The sequence below is a fragment of the Sinocyclocheilus rhinocerous genome, unplaced genomic scaffold (genome assembly GCF_001515625.1).
Source record: "Sinocyclocheilus rhinocerous isolate Xijiao unplaced genomic scaffold, SAMN03320098_v1.1 scaffold1467, whole genome shotgun sequence".
Lineage (NCBI taxonomy): Eukaryota > Metazoa > Chordata > Actinopteri > Cypriniformes > Cyprinidae > Sinocyclocheilus > Sinocyclocheilus rhinocerous.
Window position 1 is genome coordinate 662,858 of NW_015647960.1, and position 14,864 is coordinate 677,721.

At 34.5% G+C, this 14,864-nt stretch overlaps 1 protein-coding gene across 1 annotated transcript in view; it reads right to left on the reverse strand.

Annotated features, from left to right (window-relative positions):
• Nucleotides 1-276: 276 nt before the first annotated feature.
• LOC107709484 (uncharacterized) overlaps nt 277-14,864 on the reverse strand; it is a 17,321-nt gene continuing 2,733 nt past the window's right edge. Inside the window, exons 2-12 of the mRNA XM_016513976.1 lie at nt 11,109-11,503; nt 8,796-8,905; nt 7,608-7,740; nt 5,729-5,839; nt 4,312-4,414; nt 3,827-3,975; nt 1,531-1,653; nt 1,342-1,456; nt 1,105-1,178; nt 477-696; nt 277-281 (exon numbers count right to left, since the gene is read on the reverse strand). Of these exons, the coding sequence (XP_016369462.1) occupies nt 277-281; nt 477-696; nt 1,105-1,178; nt 1,342-1,456; nt 1,531-1,653; nt 3,827-3,975; nt 4,312-4,414; nt 5,729-5,839; nt 7,608-7,740; nt 8,796-8,905; nt 11,109-11,503 (1,538 nt within the window). The remainder of the gene's footprint in view (nt 282-476; nt 697-1,104; nt 1,179-1,341; nt 1,457-1,530; nt 1,654-3,826; nt 3,976-4,311; nt 4,415-5,728; nt 5,840-7,607; nt 7,741-8,795; nt 8,906-11,108; nt 11,504-14,864) is intronic.

A 14,864-nucleotide genomic window follows, 5' to 3' on the forward strand; every position in this document is an offset into this window, starting at 1 on the left:
GAAAGCGTTTGATTGATGTGTGGCACTGGCTCGAGTACATCACAGTGTTTATAACACTCAAGACAGTGTTCAGTTTTCATAGGGTGTGTTGTACGTATCTTTCGGAGCCTTCTGCATTAACCCAGTCTAACCAACAATTGCAATGCAGTTTTTTAAACCAATCAGAAATGTGTAAATTCAAACATGTATGATTTTTTTTCTACTGTGAAACACAAAACAAGCAACTCTGAAGCAATTCTAGTCATTTTTACTGTGCAATTATAGGCACTGAAGTCTTCAAGCTTCAAAAAGCACGATAAATCATCATTACAATGTCATAAAACTAGTCCGTACAACTTTTGCATTATATATAACTCTTCTGAAGTCATGCAGCAGCTCGGCATGAGAATTTTCAATTGCACTGAATTTAAATCTTGTTCATTTTCATAGCCTTGCAGTATATGTGATGATTAAAACTTTTGGATTTGGATGCTCACCCTTCTGCAGCGTGATCTCCATCATGACTCTGTCCTGGGCTTTTGCGGGGTTATTGAGGCAATTATAGTCTCCCAGATCAGCACTGACTCGACTGATACCAGTGCTTGAGCTCAGAGATCTGGATCGGCATAACTGAGACACCTGGCCATGGCTGCCCGGCACGGCCCCCACCCGCAGACTGGTCCTCACCACCAGCGTTAACAAACCCTTCTTCACTTGCTTCAGAAAGACAAACACAGTTTATTGTTGGTAAAACCTGATGGATTAATGATAGATCGACATATTGTCTAAGTGGATTAATCAGTATTATATTACCATTCGTGTTAAATTTAATGTAAAAAATTTAAATATATAGCTGAAATAAAATATAAATATTAAATGAAAAAAAATAAATAAATAAATAAATATATATATATATATATATATAATTTAAAAAATACATTTAAGGTTAAATATATTTTTTCCACTTATAGTTAACCAATTAGAGTTTTTACTGTGGCATTTTACCTTAATTTTTATATAAAAATTATATCAGCCCTTAAAACATCCCATCAGTCTACCAATATGCATATGTTTTTTTGCCAATTGAACTTTAAAATATGAAGCCATCCAGGTGAGGTTACTCACTTTAAACTTGTGTAAGGCATCTTCATGGGTCAGGCCATGCAGAGATTCCCCATTCAATTCCAGTATCTCGTCTCCTGTAAACCAGAAACACTAATATAGTTTTCTATCCATTTCTTGGTAATGCAGCTCTGAGTGTTGATGGGAAAGCTTCATTTTAAAGTAAGTGTCTGGACAGATCTGGATAGATATACTCATGCATTACCAATTACAGTGTGATATTTAACTTAATGAGTCCACCTTCCTGTAGTCTTCCATCAGCGGCCGCTGCGCCTCCAGGAAAGATGGTCTTCACGTAAATCCCCATTGGGCCGTACATGCTGTCTCTTCCTCCTACTATACTGAATCCCAGACCCTGGAATACCGGGAACAGCCGTTTATATATGAAAAATTCAATGCATCATATTTTGTGTTGCATATATGTGTTACCTTTCCATGGCCCTTCATGAGGACGATGTTGGAGATGATGAAGGCCTGTACGCTACTGCAGGAGGGGACCAAGTGTGCTGAACTTAGAGAGCGAGACGGTCTAACCACAGCCTGCAGAGACCAAAAAGAGCACAAATAATGTCAAAGGCCTATGTTCAGGGCCAAAAAGGACAATAAGAGATGTTTTCATTTCATGCGATTCTGCTACACAGAGCAGAAGTGGTCATAGTGTATTTGAGTTACATGTGCCATTCCCATGACATTCATTAAAAACAGCCACTTTGCTGATGTGGAGAGGGAAAGCTCTTTGTAGAGAGCACTTCTAGAGAAGGAGAGATGCTTTGAGCACTTACTGCAACAGCCATTTATTTGATTACTAGTATAATGATGACCTTATCAAATAAAGTGCAACAGCTGAAAGGCCAGGCATTCATTCACCATTCACTGCCGTTCTCTCATCTAGAACTGTTCAGTCCTGAACTAAACAGCTGCACCATTGATTTATTTCAGTGTAAACACCCACTACTTATTCACTAACCTTCCGCAATCCAGTATAACCAGGCACTTTGCTATAATTAAACTCATTGTCATTCTTTTCGCAGTAAAGTCCTCCACAGCTTTACACTCACACAATCGGCCTGCAAGATGAGGGACTGTGCTAGACAAATGTGACCCTGGAGCACAAAACCAGTCTTAAGTCGCTGGGGTATATTTGTAGCAATAGCTAACAATACATTGTATGGGTCAAAATTATTGATTTTTCTTTTATGCCAAAAATCATTAGGATATTAATTAAAGATCATGTTCCATTAAGATATTTTGTAAATTTCCTACCGTAAATATGTCAAAACTTAATTTTTGATTAGTAATATGCATTGCTAAGAACTTCATTTGGACAACTTTAAGGCAATTTTTTTGATTTTTTGATTTTTTGCACCCTCATTTTCCAGATTTTCAAATAGTTGTATCTCGGCCAAATATTGCCCTATCCTAACAAACCATACATCAATGGAGAGCTTATTTATTCAGCTTTCAGATTATGTATAAATCTCGATTTCAGAAAATTTACCCCTATGACTGGTTTTGTGGTCCAGGGTCACAAATAGTGATCAGCACCTTGAGCTTGTTTGTACAATTAATTAATTTGCATCACTTGATGTATACTGTGCAATAAAAATGTTGAGATTTTTATACATCTGGTATATATGACACAATTTAAAAAACATATTTATAATTAAAATCTTATAATTGCGCATTTTATTTTATAATTAAAAACTAATAATTTAATCATTTAAAATGTAAAAAACTACATTTTTAACATAAAATGCAATTATTTTAAATTTTATACTTACAGCAATATATATATATATATATATTGTGTGGTGTATAACCTTATTATGATATAAAATTACTTATGCCGTGATATATAATTCTGACCATACAAGTATTGTTACTGTTTACTAAACCTAAAATAGTTTTTTTAAATGCGTTAACTGATATAAAGATAAAATAAAATGAAATGTAAATATGTGAACGAAAATTTGGAAATGTTCCTTTCGCAAAAAACATAAGTTAAATAACGCTGCCTTTGGAGATAAAATAAGTTTGAGTTGAAGTACTAAAGTTACTATAAATAACACTGAAAAAGGCTATTAAAAATGACAAAAACATCAAATTACTAAAACTTAAATTCAAAATTAAAATGAAAACTAAAAAAAATATATATATAAAAAGCTAATTTAGAATATTAATAAATACTGTAATAATAGCTATATAAATAATACTAAAATAACACTGGACCATACGTTATAGTGATAGATCATGACCATTTTTGAATTTCTGAATGACCAATTTTTGCAGCATAGTTTCAATAAATGATGTGGGCAGACATGAGAGAAAGCTTTGTATTAATATGAGCATTAAAGTATGCCCATTTGTATCTGACTTTTATTGTAAAAGAGCAACTCAAATTAAAATAAGTTCAACTTTTTAATAAACGCTTCTCGAGACCTTGCATTTTTTCCCCATTCCACTGGCCAACGCAGCACAAAATGCATTCTGAAAAACAGTAGCCATTGAATTCCATAGTATGGAAAAAAAATATTATGGAAGTCAATGGCTACCAACATTCTTCAAAATATCTTCTTTTGTGCTCAACAGAAGAAAGCAACTCATGCAGGTTTGGAACAACTTGAGTGTGAGTAAATGATGGCCGAATTTTCATATCGCTTTCCTTTATATCCCTTTAATGCAACCAAAACGGTCCAGATTCTGTGATCGGCTCTCCCTCCCTCACCTGTGGGATGCTATGAGGGAATTCCAGCTGCTGAGAGAGAGACTTCCTGTTGCCGTAAAAGCCTGCGGTGGCGTGGGCGGGACACGGGAACAGCTCTGGCGTCTTCATAATGATGGTATCCAAGTCTCCGATCCAGTACGGGTGAACGCCTAAAACCATGTGGATATGTGAAGTTACATAAGACGTGCTCTCGATGTTGGACGATGTGAAAAAGCATGTAAGCATCAGTGTAGCAAGAGTACGGCATCATATGTTTATGTTCAGGAGCGCAAAAACATGTGTTCGCATCTTCTGTGCGAGGTTCTCAAGAGATTAAGAAGTTAATGAAGAGGCTGCTATTCTTCAGTGCATTGGGATTAGCCCAATTAAATGAGACTATAAAAATAAATTCTGAGAGATTCATTGGGATAGTGTTATGACTCTTGCATTGAGTTAAAGGTGTCTTGAGTTGGCTTCTCTGCTGTGTTCGTGCAGGTTTGTCTCACTGGTGGAGTTGGAGCGAGATCTCTTGCAGGACGTCTCTTGGCAGCTCTGATCCTCGTTGTCGCAGTTCTTGCCGTCATCGTCTGATACCTTAATAACTGGCATCTGCAAACACGCACATGGTATTAGTATGCTAGAAGAAATAGTATTCTAGAAATCACTGATGTACACTGTATTCTTTATACAGTTATAGATACTGTATTTCAGTGTGTTTAACAGTGGAAAGGACTGCATTGCATTTTGGTGTTAAAAAAAATGGATTAATGCAAAAATACATAATTGGATTTGTCCCAAACACTTCTTGGATTATCCTAAAAATTATCACATGGCTATTTAATAAACTCTTCTTAATAAAATGATAAGCACATATAAAGTAAAGTAAGTTATATTGTAAAATCACTGCAAGTAACTGTAATTGTATTTCTTGTAATTGTATTTATATCTCACATGTGCAAATTTATTTCTCATAAATGTGACTTTATTTCTTGTCATTGCTACTTTATATCTCACAGTTGGGACGCTATTCTCTTGCAACTTTGTTTCTGGTAACCATGACAATATATTTTACAATGCGCCTATACTAACATTCAGAAGTTTGGGGTCAGTAAGATTTGTTTTTAAAGATATTAATCATTTTACTCGGCAAGAATACGATTTGTTTTCAAAGATATTAATACTTTTATTCAGCAAGGATGCATTAAATTAATCAAGAGTGATAAAGTGAGACATTAATAATGACATTTATAATGTTACAAAAGGTTGTATTTCAAATAAATGCTGCTCTTTTGAAGAATTCTGATGTGTGTGTGTGTCTGTGTGTGTGTGTGTGTGTGTGTGTTTGTGTTTGTGTTTGTGCGTGTGTGTGCGTGTGTGTGTGTGTGTGCATGCGCGCGCGTGTGTGTGCGTGAGTAATGTTTCTTGAGCAGCAAATAAGCATGTTAGAATGATTTCTGAAGGATCATGTGACACTGAAGACTGGAGTAATGATGCTGAAAATTCAGCTTTTCATCACAGAAATAAATTCCATTTTAATGTGTATCCAAATAGAAAATAGATATTTTAAATTGTAATAATATTTCATAATATTACTCTTTTTACTGTGCCTTTCTTCAAATAAATGGATAATTGATGAGCATAAGAGACTTTAAAACCAAAAAACAACAACTTTTGAACCATTAAAAAAACCTTTCTGACCCTAAACTTTCAAACTGTAAATATCTCAAAATATGACTTTTTTAATAAGAAGAAATAAGATATAAATAAGGCAGAAACTGGCATACATAACATATCCATTTCAGTCATACCGCCCACCCCTCTTTCGAAACACAACATATGACCCTAATTAAGCTAAAGTTCACAAAGATCACTCTGAACCTGAGGATTTTCCAGCTGAAGGGAAAAACAGGGTTTGCTCCTCACCTTCAAGTTATTGTTGTTTCCCATTGCCTCCTTTTCTCCATAAGTGTAGCCAAGCTGGTCTGACTCATTGACATTAGCGAACAGAGCTCTGCCTTCACATGGAGAGAAACCCTGCAGTACAGACAACAGATAAACATGCTACGATTCTCCTCAAAATCTGAATGGATCATACCGAAAACCCTGTACCATTCTGTGTCTCTTTTTCCATCCGGAATTAAATTAGTTTCTGCTGCATCTGGGATCTGCTCAGTGTCTTGAATGGATTCTGTGTTGGTTAGAGTCTGTTTAATCACATTTGACTTGTGCATTTCAGATCTGCTTGAAGAGAGGTCGAACCAAGTATGCTTAGCTGGTTATGTGCTGTTTGCTAAGGTAAGCATCCCTATTACTATTTTTTATACTTTAGGTCAGTGATTTGAAGAAACCATAATTGATTATAACTTGTCTCACACCATTTGCGCAACAGATTATACCTCAAATCATGTCGCTTTTGGAAGAGAAGTATATTTTTATTTTTCTAAGTGATCAGACATACAATTTTCATCTGGCATATGAGAACGGCTGAAATAATCCCATATTTTACATTGAAAAAGGACCCAAGCCATATCTAGCAAATTTATGGTGGGCTCTTTCGACTGACGCCAGTAAATACCCACCTAGCAACAACCTAGCAACCACACACAACACTCTGGAATTATGGCGATAAAGTTTCCCATATGGCAAAAAAAATTAAAAACTGGCCAAAATGTATTTAAATTTATGTTTTAAACATTGACGCTCAATGAAATATATCTTTTAAAAATTTAAATATATTTAGTTTCAACCTTCATATACAAAAATATATTTCAAAATATATTTCAGGGGCAAGAAAATACATTTCTAATCATTAAATAGAAAATACATTTCTAATTACAGTAGCCTTCATTTAAAACATAAATGGAATAGCCAAGCAGAGATCAAACCCAGATTCATAATGATTTAATAATTCACAGTATATATATATATATATATATATATGTATATCACTCGAGTACGAGAGCGATACCGGCTCTAATATTTTGGGGAACATTGTGTTATAGACAACAAATTAAGTTTTTCTTTAAATGTGAGATATGTATTTTCTTGAACTAAAATAATGTATAGAGGGCAAAAGATATGCTTTTAAAATATATACATTAAAAATGGCCAAAAATATATTTTATTAGAAAATATATTTACATATATTTTAAAACATATTCTAACAAAAATATTTGGCTATTTAAGGGTATATTTTAAGTATGTTTAAAAAAAATAATAATAATAATAAATTGACATGGGTTTGCATTGACAGTTTCTTCAATTAATGTAAACCTCATGAAAATTGTTGACATTCATTCTTTTTCTTTTTGTAAATGTTTATCTTGTTTGAGTAAACATAACATATCTTTGCTTAACTCCATAGCAAAAAGGTTAACTTTACTGAAAAGTATCAAGCAGTGATTAAAACGGTTTATAAGACTTATAAGAGTTCCTACATTTTTCCAAAGCAGTCAGTTTCATGATATTTTTGAAGTTCACTGATTAGTTTAAGTATTTCTGTAATATGGCTAATTGAATCCATTCTCAACTAAACAGCACGCTCATTTTGTTGGATATTTTTTTTAATTAAACAAGAACAATAGATGGTTTGTTCAGAGAAATAAACTCCTGGTTTTTGCTGTCAGAGGCATAGCTGAGTTTGTAGGAGTGTAGGAGTTATTTGGGATCTCGGCTGGTCGTCTGACATTTTCAGGATGCTTAGAATAGACGTTCATCTATCCCAACCCACAGAACTGGCCTCAGATCAGATCAGAGGAATGTTTTTATGTTTTTAATAGACAAACAGCTGATAAAGTCTTACTTCAGTGCTGGTGGTTCTACAAACAGTCTTCAGCACAGGCCTTTTCTCTGGATCAGCCTCCAGTTTTCTTTGATTATTTATAATCTGTCCGTTAAATGGGGCAAGTCTGTCTCCAAAGTAGATATAAGTGTCCCTAGAGACAGAAAACAACAGAATATGTGCATTAAGGCACTTACGTTCATGCTGTTATATGCAGAGAGCTGTGTGTATGTGTGGTGTATGTTTAGACACATGCATTTTTCATGGGAACATGTGAATAGGACATTTGTTAGAGCGTTCAACAGTAAGGATGGACTAATGGACCAGTGTCAGTGTGGGTCTTATTTAAATGATTTAAGTGTTTTCTTTTATTATTATTAATATTTTACTACTACTACTTTTGCTACTACTACTACTACTACTAATATGCATTATTGTTATTATTATTATTATTATTAATAAACATTCTATTACTTTTAATTAATGAAAATGTATTTATAATAATATTATTATAATTATTTTTATTGAATGTAAATAATTTTATTTAGAGTTCCACCATACAATTCATTTATTATTATTTAATTAATTAGCATTTTAATTTGTTTTAATTAATTACAGTTTATAAAAAATACAGTTTTAATCATTTTTATTTAATTTAAATAATTTTATTTAGAGTTCCTCAATACACTTCATTCATTATTTTTATTCCTATTATTATTTAATTTTTTTATTATTGAACATTTTAATCACTTTAAAATATTACATATTATTAATAAATAATATTTAACTTTTAGCAATAAAAGTTATTGTTTGTATATTTTTCTTGTGTGTGAAAAAAAAAATTGGATTTATTTTGAAAAAATGTTCACTCATAAATAATTACAAAGAAACCACAAGTAACACATTAACAGAAAGATGAAATAAACAATGAAATAGTAAATTTTTGTAAAACATACACCAATTATCTTCTTTTTTTTTTTTTTTTTTTTTTTTTTTTTCAGTTTTTTAATTTAAAAAAAAACATGCAAGGAAACGGTAGTAAAAATGTGTAAAAATTGGTATGTCTTAAAGTGCCGCTATTATGGATTTTTGAAAATTACCTTTATTTTGTATTAACTATAAAAAATGCTTCAGTGAAATTACCTGCTCTTATTGTTGAACCCTGTGTTTGGACGACATATAAAGCAGTCTAAATGAGCTGATTATTACCTGTGTAAATCTCGTCCAACAGTAGCACCATTGTTGCCGGACTGAAGTTTATCACCCACTTGTAGACCCTCCTCCCGCGTGGCGACACACATTCTCCAGAAACTGCTTTCCTGTTTCAGAGGAGCCATCAGATCGGTCAGACAAGGCACTACTATTCCTTCATATAAAAAGAGTTGTTAACAACCAAAAAAATCTACGGTTTGACAGCTGATGTAAATGTGACCATAACAGCTCTGCTTTATTAGACCATGAACCACATCAGTGTCCTTTACTGGCCCTACTATAAAGAGCTGCAATGTTTCACAGCATTAACTAGATGAGTAATAAAGAGCAGCATAGGCTTGTTTTACCAGGGTAACTTCATATATGCAGGGCTTAGGAAACAAAAATCCTCATGATCAAAACTGTCAAGTGCTTGTAAAATCTTCAGTCCCACTTTTGCTGGAAATACCATACTAACATACTCATACTATTTCTGCAGCATGCAGTATGTTTGCTGTGCACAGTATGCGAATGTTCTGCGAATGCATGAAATATTCACATGATCAATTGCGAAACACTGTATCCCACAATGCAATATGGTTGACTTGACCTTTCATTTTCAGTGTGATGAATAAATCATTTGGCTGCATCTTGATGTTATTTCACCTTAGTGCTAAGGATACCTGGTTACACTTTATTTCGATAGTCCACTTTAGACATTATACTAACTATAAGTAACTTTGTAACTACATGTCAACTACATGTCAACTAATTCTCATTAATTTGCAACTACATGTCTACTAACTCTCAGAGTAGACTGTTAGGGTAGGTTTAGGGTTAGTAGAATAAGTTGACAAAGAAAGTGTTAGAAGATATTAAGCAGACAGTCTACTAATACTCTACTAACTGCTAGTTGACATGTAGTTGCAAAGTTACATACTGTTATTAGAATGTCTAAAGTGGACTATCAAAATAAAGTGTTACTGGATACCTTACCTTATACCTTATTAAAAATACAAAATTATATATATAATTTTGTATTTTTAATAAACGACAGCGATGCCTGAATAGATATATCTATAGATATAGATTTATCCATACATATAGATATATCTATAGATATAGATTTTTAAAATACCATACAGCAGGGGTCGGGAACCTTTTTTTTTTTTCTTCTTTTTTTTGACCATGGAGCCTTTTTATTTGATTTATTTTTCACTTATTTATTTCTTTGTTTTGTTTGTTTTCATTTTTGGTTAATGTATTTTTTTCCAAAAGAGCCACAGTAAAAATGATAAAATATTATAAAAATAAATAAATACATAAAAAAAAATCGTATCGCAATGTGAGTTGAGTGAATCTTTACATCCCTAGTTATAATGAATGGATTCACGAGCGTGTACAAAAAAAAAGCCTTTTGAGCAGTGAGTGGATTGTAATTAACGCCTCTGATTGGCCATTGCGTTTAAGAAATCAACAGATATGTCTGTGATAATACAGTATGTGAGACAGATTGTTTCAAAGCAGTTTCACATGAATAAACTGGAAAATAGTGTTAATATTGTAAGTGGCATTATTCAGCTCAGTTTAATTCAGTGTTGTTTTTACAATGTTTGTTGTTCTGGTCTTACATAATTACTTTTAGATTTTACATAGATTAATTTCCACAGTCTGTCATATGAGCATAGAGTTTTAATTTTTATAAAATTATTTAATTTTTAAACTTTATTGTGTGTGTGTGTGTGTGTGTGTATTAAACAATAGATTGAAACATATAATTATATTATAAATATATAATATTTAAACAAATATATGCAGTATATATTTTATATTTTTTCTGCACAACTTACTCACAGAATGTGATACAACATACATTAAATTACTTTTTATTGCAATGTTATTATTGCGGCATCATCTATTTAATAATTTTAATGTTCTTTCCTTATGCCTTTTTCTTTGTTTTGCAATGTGCTTCATAATAAACAAACTCGCCTTACTAATTTATGAACACTTCAGTGACTGGCAGATGTTTTCTTCTATGCAATCCAATGCAACACCTGAGCTATAAAGAGGTTTCACTACTTTTAATTCATTCATGAATTAGACCAAAACTGTTCCTTTTTAAGTCTGCTAAATGCATAAATGTAAGTGTTAAAACATCTATAGCTACCCAGAAATATTCACATTTGGAAAAAGAGTGATAGAAACTTAAATGCAGGCCTTTCTAAATCTGACAGAAGTTCATTCTATCGGTGCAGCGCACTTCTGTGATGTCATCAGATGCAACCAATAGGAAAACCCAGCTGCTGTGATGTCATCAGTAACACATACCTTGATGGAGAAGGACCTCCTCATAGTTCTTTTGGGGCCCTCTTGGCCCCTTTGAGGTGCCTGGACGCTGACACTCCTCGTCATGCACTTTTCCGAATTTCCCATCGGCCCTTCCTGCGGGTCCCTGCGGTGTTTCTCCTCCAACCCGGCGTCCCAGGGCTCATGGTACCTCTCTTCTGGGCTGGACGCGTCCTCATTGGTGCTGGAGCTGCAGATGATGAGCGACCGTGACAGGATGGCCAGTTTCTTGGAGCGCGGTCCCGGTTTGCCCCTCTCCATCCTCTTGGTTCTCCTCCTGTGATGCTGCTGCTGGTGGTGGGTGTTTCTCAGAGGCAGGATGGCCACAGAGGGAGGTTCTCTCCCAGGATGCATCACTGCTAATGGAGGGGGCCGCTCTGCAGACGAGAGCAATTAGAAAATTCAGTTAGGAGTCCGTTCTTCCATCCTCCCGTGCCCTTAGTGTTCTCAGAAATCACAGAGGCTACAGATAAGAGCGCTTTTCTTCTCTGATCCATGACGGAGGAAAAAAGAGAAAGTATTGCCCCATGACTGAGACTTTTTAATGTGTGCATTCAAAATCAGGGAAATACACAACTGAAATGGATTGCACAGACATGAAGGGATAGTTAACCGGAAATAAAAAATAAAGTAAAATAAAAATGGAAATAGAATAGAATAGAATAGAAAATGCTGTCATTATTTACTCACCCTCATGCTGTTTTAATTCCAAACGGTAAAAAAGTTGTAAATAAAACAAAAAAATATTATTTCAATCTTTATACACTGTAAAAAAAAAAGTATTTTTTAAAAGTTGCAAATAAAGATAGCTGAAGTACATTTTAAAAGAAAATACTATTTTAGTCTTTCTACTTAAAAAATGCACATTTTATTCAATGTTACTTGCCGTTTCTTTGTAATTGTTTGTGAAATTTACTAGCAATTTCTGAGTGAAAACGGTTTATACACCAACATTTTTCAACGTACTTCAAAATTGTGCATTTAATTCAGTTATTTGCCATACCTTTGTATTTATTTGTGAAATTTACTAGCAATTTCTGATTGAAAATTGTTTCAAAGTAATGCTGCACAATTTTTTCCCCCAGTGCATATGCTGTTATTGTTTTTCACTGAAACACAGAAGAATGCATCATGCAGCTCTTTCTCAGACAAACGATCGTTCAATGTGACAGAGTCTTCAAAAAGGACAAAAAAAGCATAGAACTTTTTTCATCCTTTTTGGAGTTTGACAGATATAATCTGTTGTAAAAAAAAAAAAAAAAAAAAGCATAAAGATAGTTCAAACTCTTCCTTTTGAAGGAAAAAAACTGCATCATGCAGGTTTGGACTGACTTGAGGGTTAGCAAATAAAGATCGAAATTTTATTTTTGGTTGAACTGCCCCTTTAAGACATTTTGATTTTGGCTCATCATTTAAATGTAAGATTATCATATGCAATCTAATCATGCAAATCTCTCATATGCAAACAGAAATATAATCATTATTATGAGTACAATATTCAGGGGTTTAAACCTAATGGTTTTGTTGTTTTCTTTCCTTACAGGCATGACAGGATCCGTCATGCATTATAAATGACTGGCTGCACATACATTACCAGTCATGTGAGATGAGCTCATATTCATGCTGACATGAGGGAATATACTGTGACTGCTGGCGTCTAAATTGTGATGTACTTTGCTGAGAATGAAGTCATAGTCACCTGGTGGTGATAGTGAGCATTACTGCACCACAAAGAGAAGATTTCATGTGCAACATGTCATGACCTCTCAGATATTCATGCATTATGAAGACCTTTTGTGGTATTGTCTGCAAGAACCTTTGGGGTCTGAGACTCAACAGATTGATTCAGTCGGGACAGTCAGTTAGGAAACTTCCTGCATTGGAGTCAGCAGTTGTTTGCTAATATTGCTCCTATATTTACTTCACAGATGTCACTCAAGTTTTGAAATGGGAGGGGCGGTACTACAGACAGATCATGTAAATAATATGTGACAAATACTTTATCATGGTAGGATTCATCAAATTCACTCATTTTATGCTTCAGGCCTTGTAAATGTACCACACCGACTTGCCATTGACATACAATATCACAGTTCATTTATTTCGGTGAACTATCCCTTAACTATATTCTGAGGCCAATATATTGTCATAACACATTCTCGCCATCATCTGTCAAACATTTATTTGACATTTAATCCACACTTTTACATCAATCACTTATATGGAAAGACGTTACACTCATTCAGACTGCTCATATGAGAATTAAAACATTTCCCCTGTTATGGGAACCACAAATTAACCATGCTTGCTACACTAACCATGGTTTAACCATGGTATTTGTAGTAAAATTATAAATGGTACTCAATACGCCAAAAAAAACATGGTTACTGGCCTACACTTTTACTATAATAAAACCATGGTTAATTCTCGTAAGGGACAAATTCGTCAAGTCACTTCTTCTTCTTCACTTCACTTTAAACACTACATTGCCCAGCTGCTCCTTTGTTTTCTCTGGCACTGGTTGCCACATAAAGTCCCAACTTCAAATACTGACAAATGACTCCAGCGTCCACAAAGTGTTCTAAGGTTCTGGTGCTGCTGAAGTTTGATAGGGTAATTAGTCTACCGAGAGAGCTTTGTCTGGGCTCGTTAGCAGCTTGGATCCTAATGCAATGAACAGTGTGGCTCTTTTCCAACACCTAGTGAGCTGCCTACCTACAATATACGGCATTTAAAGTCATCATAGACGTGCTGCTTGTGTGAAGGATGTTCAGAAAGGTAGGCGGAATGATTATTCACAAGTCATTCTGTCTCGTGTCAAAGAGAAACGCGAGTCAAGACACTAATGCTGCATGCACGTGCTGTCGGAAATTTCCTATTTCCCACTTATGAAGTCGTGATTATGAGTTCGTCGCATTCAAGTGCTTTGTTGTCGGAAAGAATAAAATGCAGCATCCCATTGGTTGACAAGTTACCAATGGGATATAAAGATTCATCGCGCTAGACAGTCAGCTTGCTGATGAATTTCGGTCAAATGCATGCTTATTTCACGGTTTATAAAACATACAATATGCTTCAATGATTCTTCACATATAGCCTCTAAATATGCACTACTTTAGCGACAAGGTGATGTAGTTGTTGTGGAAAAATCTAATAATGAATAGCACTGACAGTTGTCGTTATGGTTGTCCCCTCCACCATGTTTATAGTTTATGGCCCGCCCAGTAGTAAATACGACTCGAGAGGCCGTTCACGTCCAATTTCCGATTAGGAAATTGGTATTTAAGATAATTCCGATAGCATGTGAAGGCAGCATAAAAGGACGCAGTCTGTAATTTTAAAGTTTGGATTTATCTTTTAAAGGGGTCATAGGATGCTACATGCACTTTTACAAGTTGTTTGAACTGAAATGTGTGTTGGCAGTGTGTGTACACAACCACCCTATAATGATAAAAATCCACCCAGTGTTTTTTTTTTAATCTGGTTAAATGTTTTCCCCTTTCTCAAATCGAGCCGATCTCAGATGCCTGTCTGTGTGACGTCACAAAAACAGGCCCCTCCCACGATAGTTTGACAGACTGGACTGGCGTCTTACCTTAGCTCCGCCCTGAGTGAGCTGTCATCAGTCCATCATTGTTTCACCGCCGGAGCAGTTGTAGACAAGAATGACTCCTAAGCGATTGAGGTGTTCTGTTGTTGGATATAATAATGAACATAGCAGTCGTCATTTACTCCTGA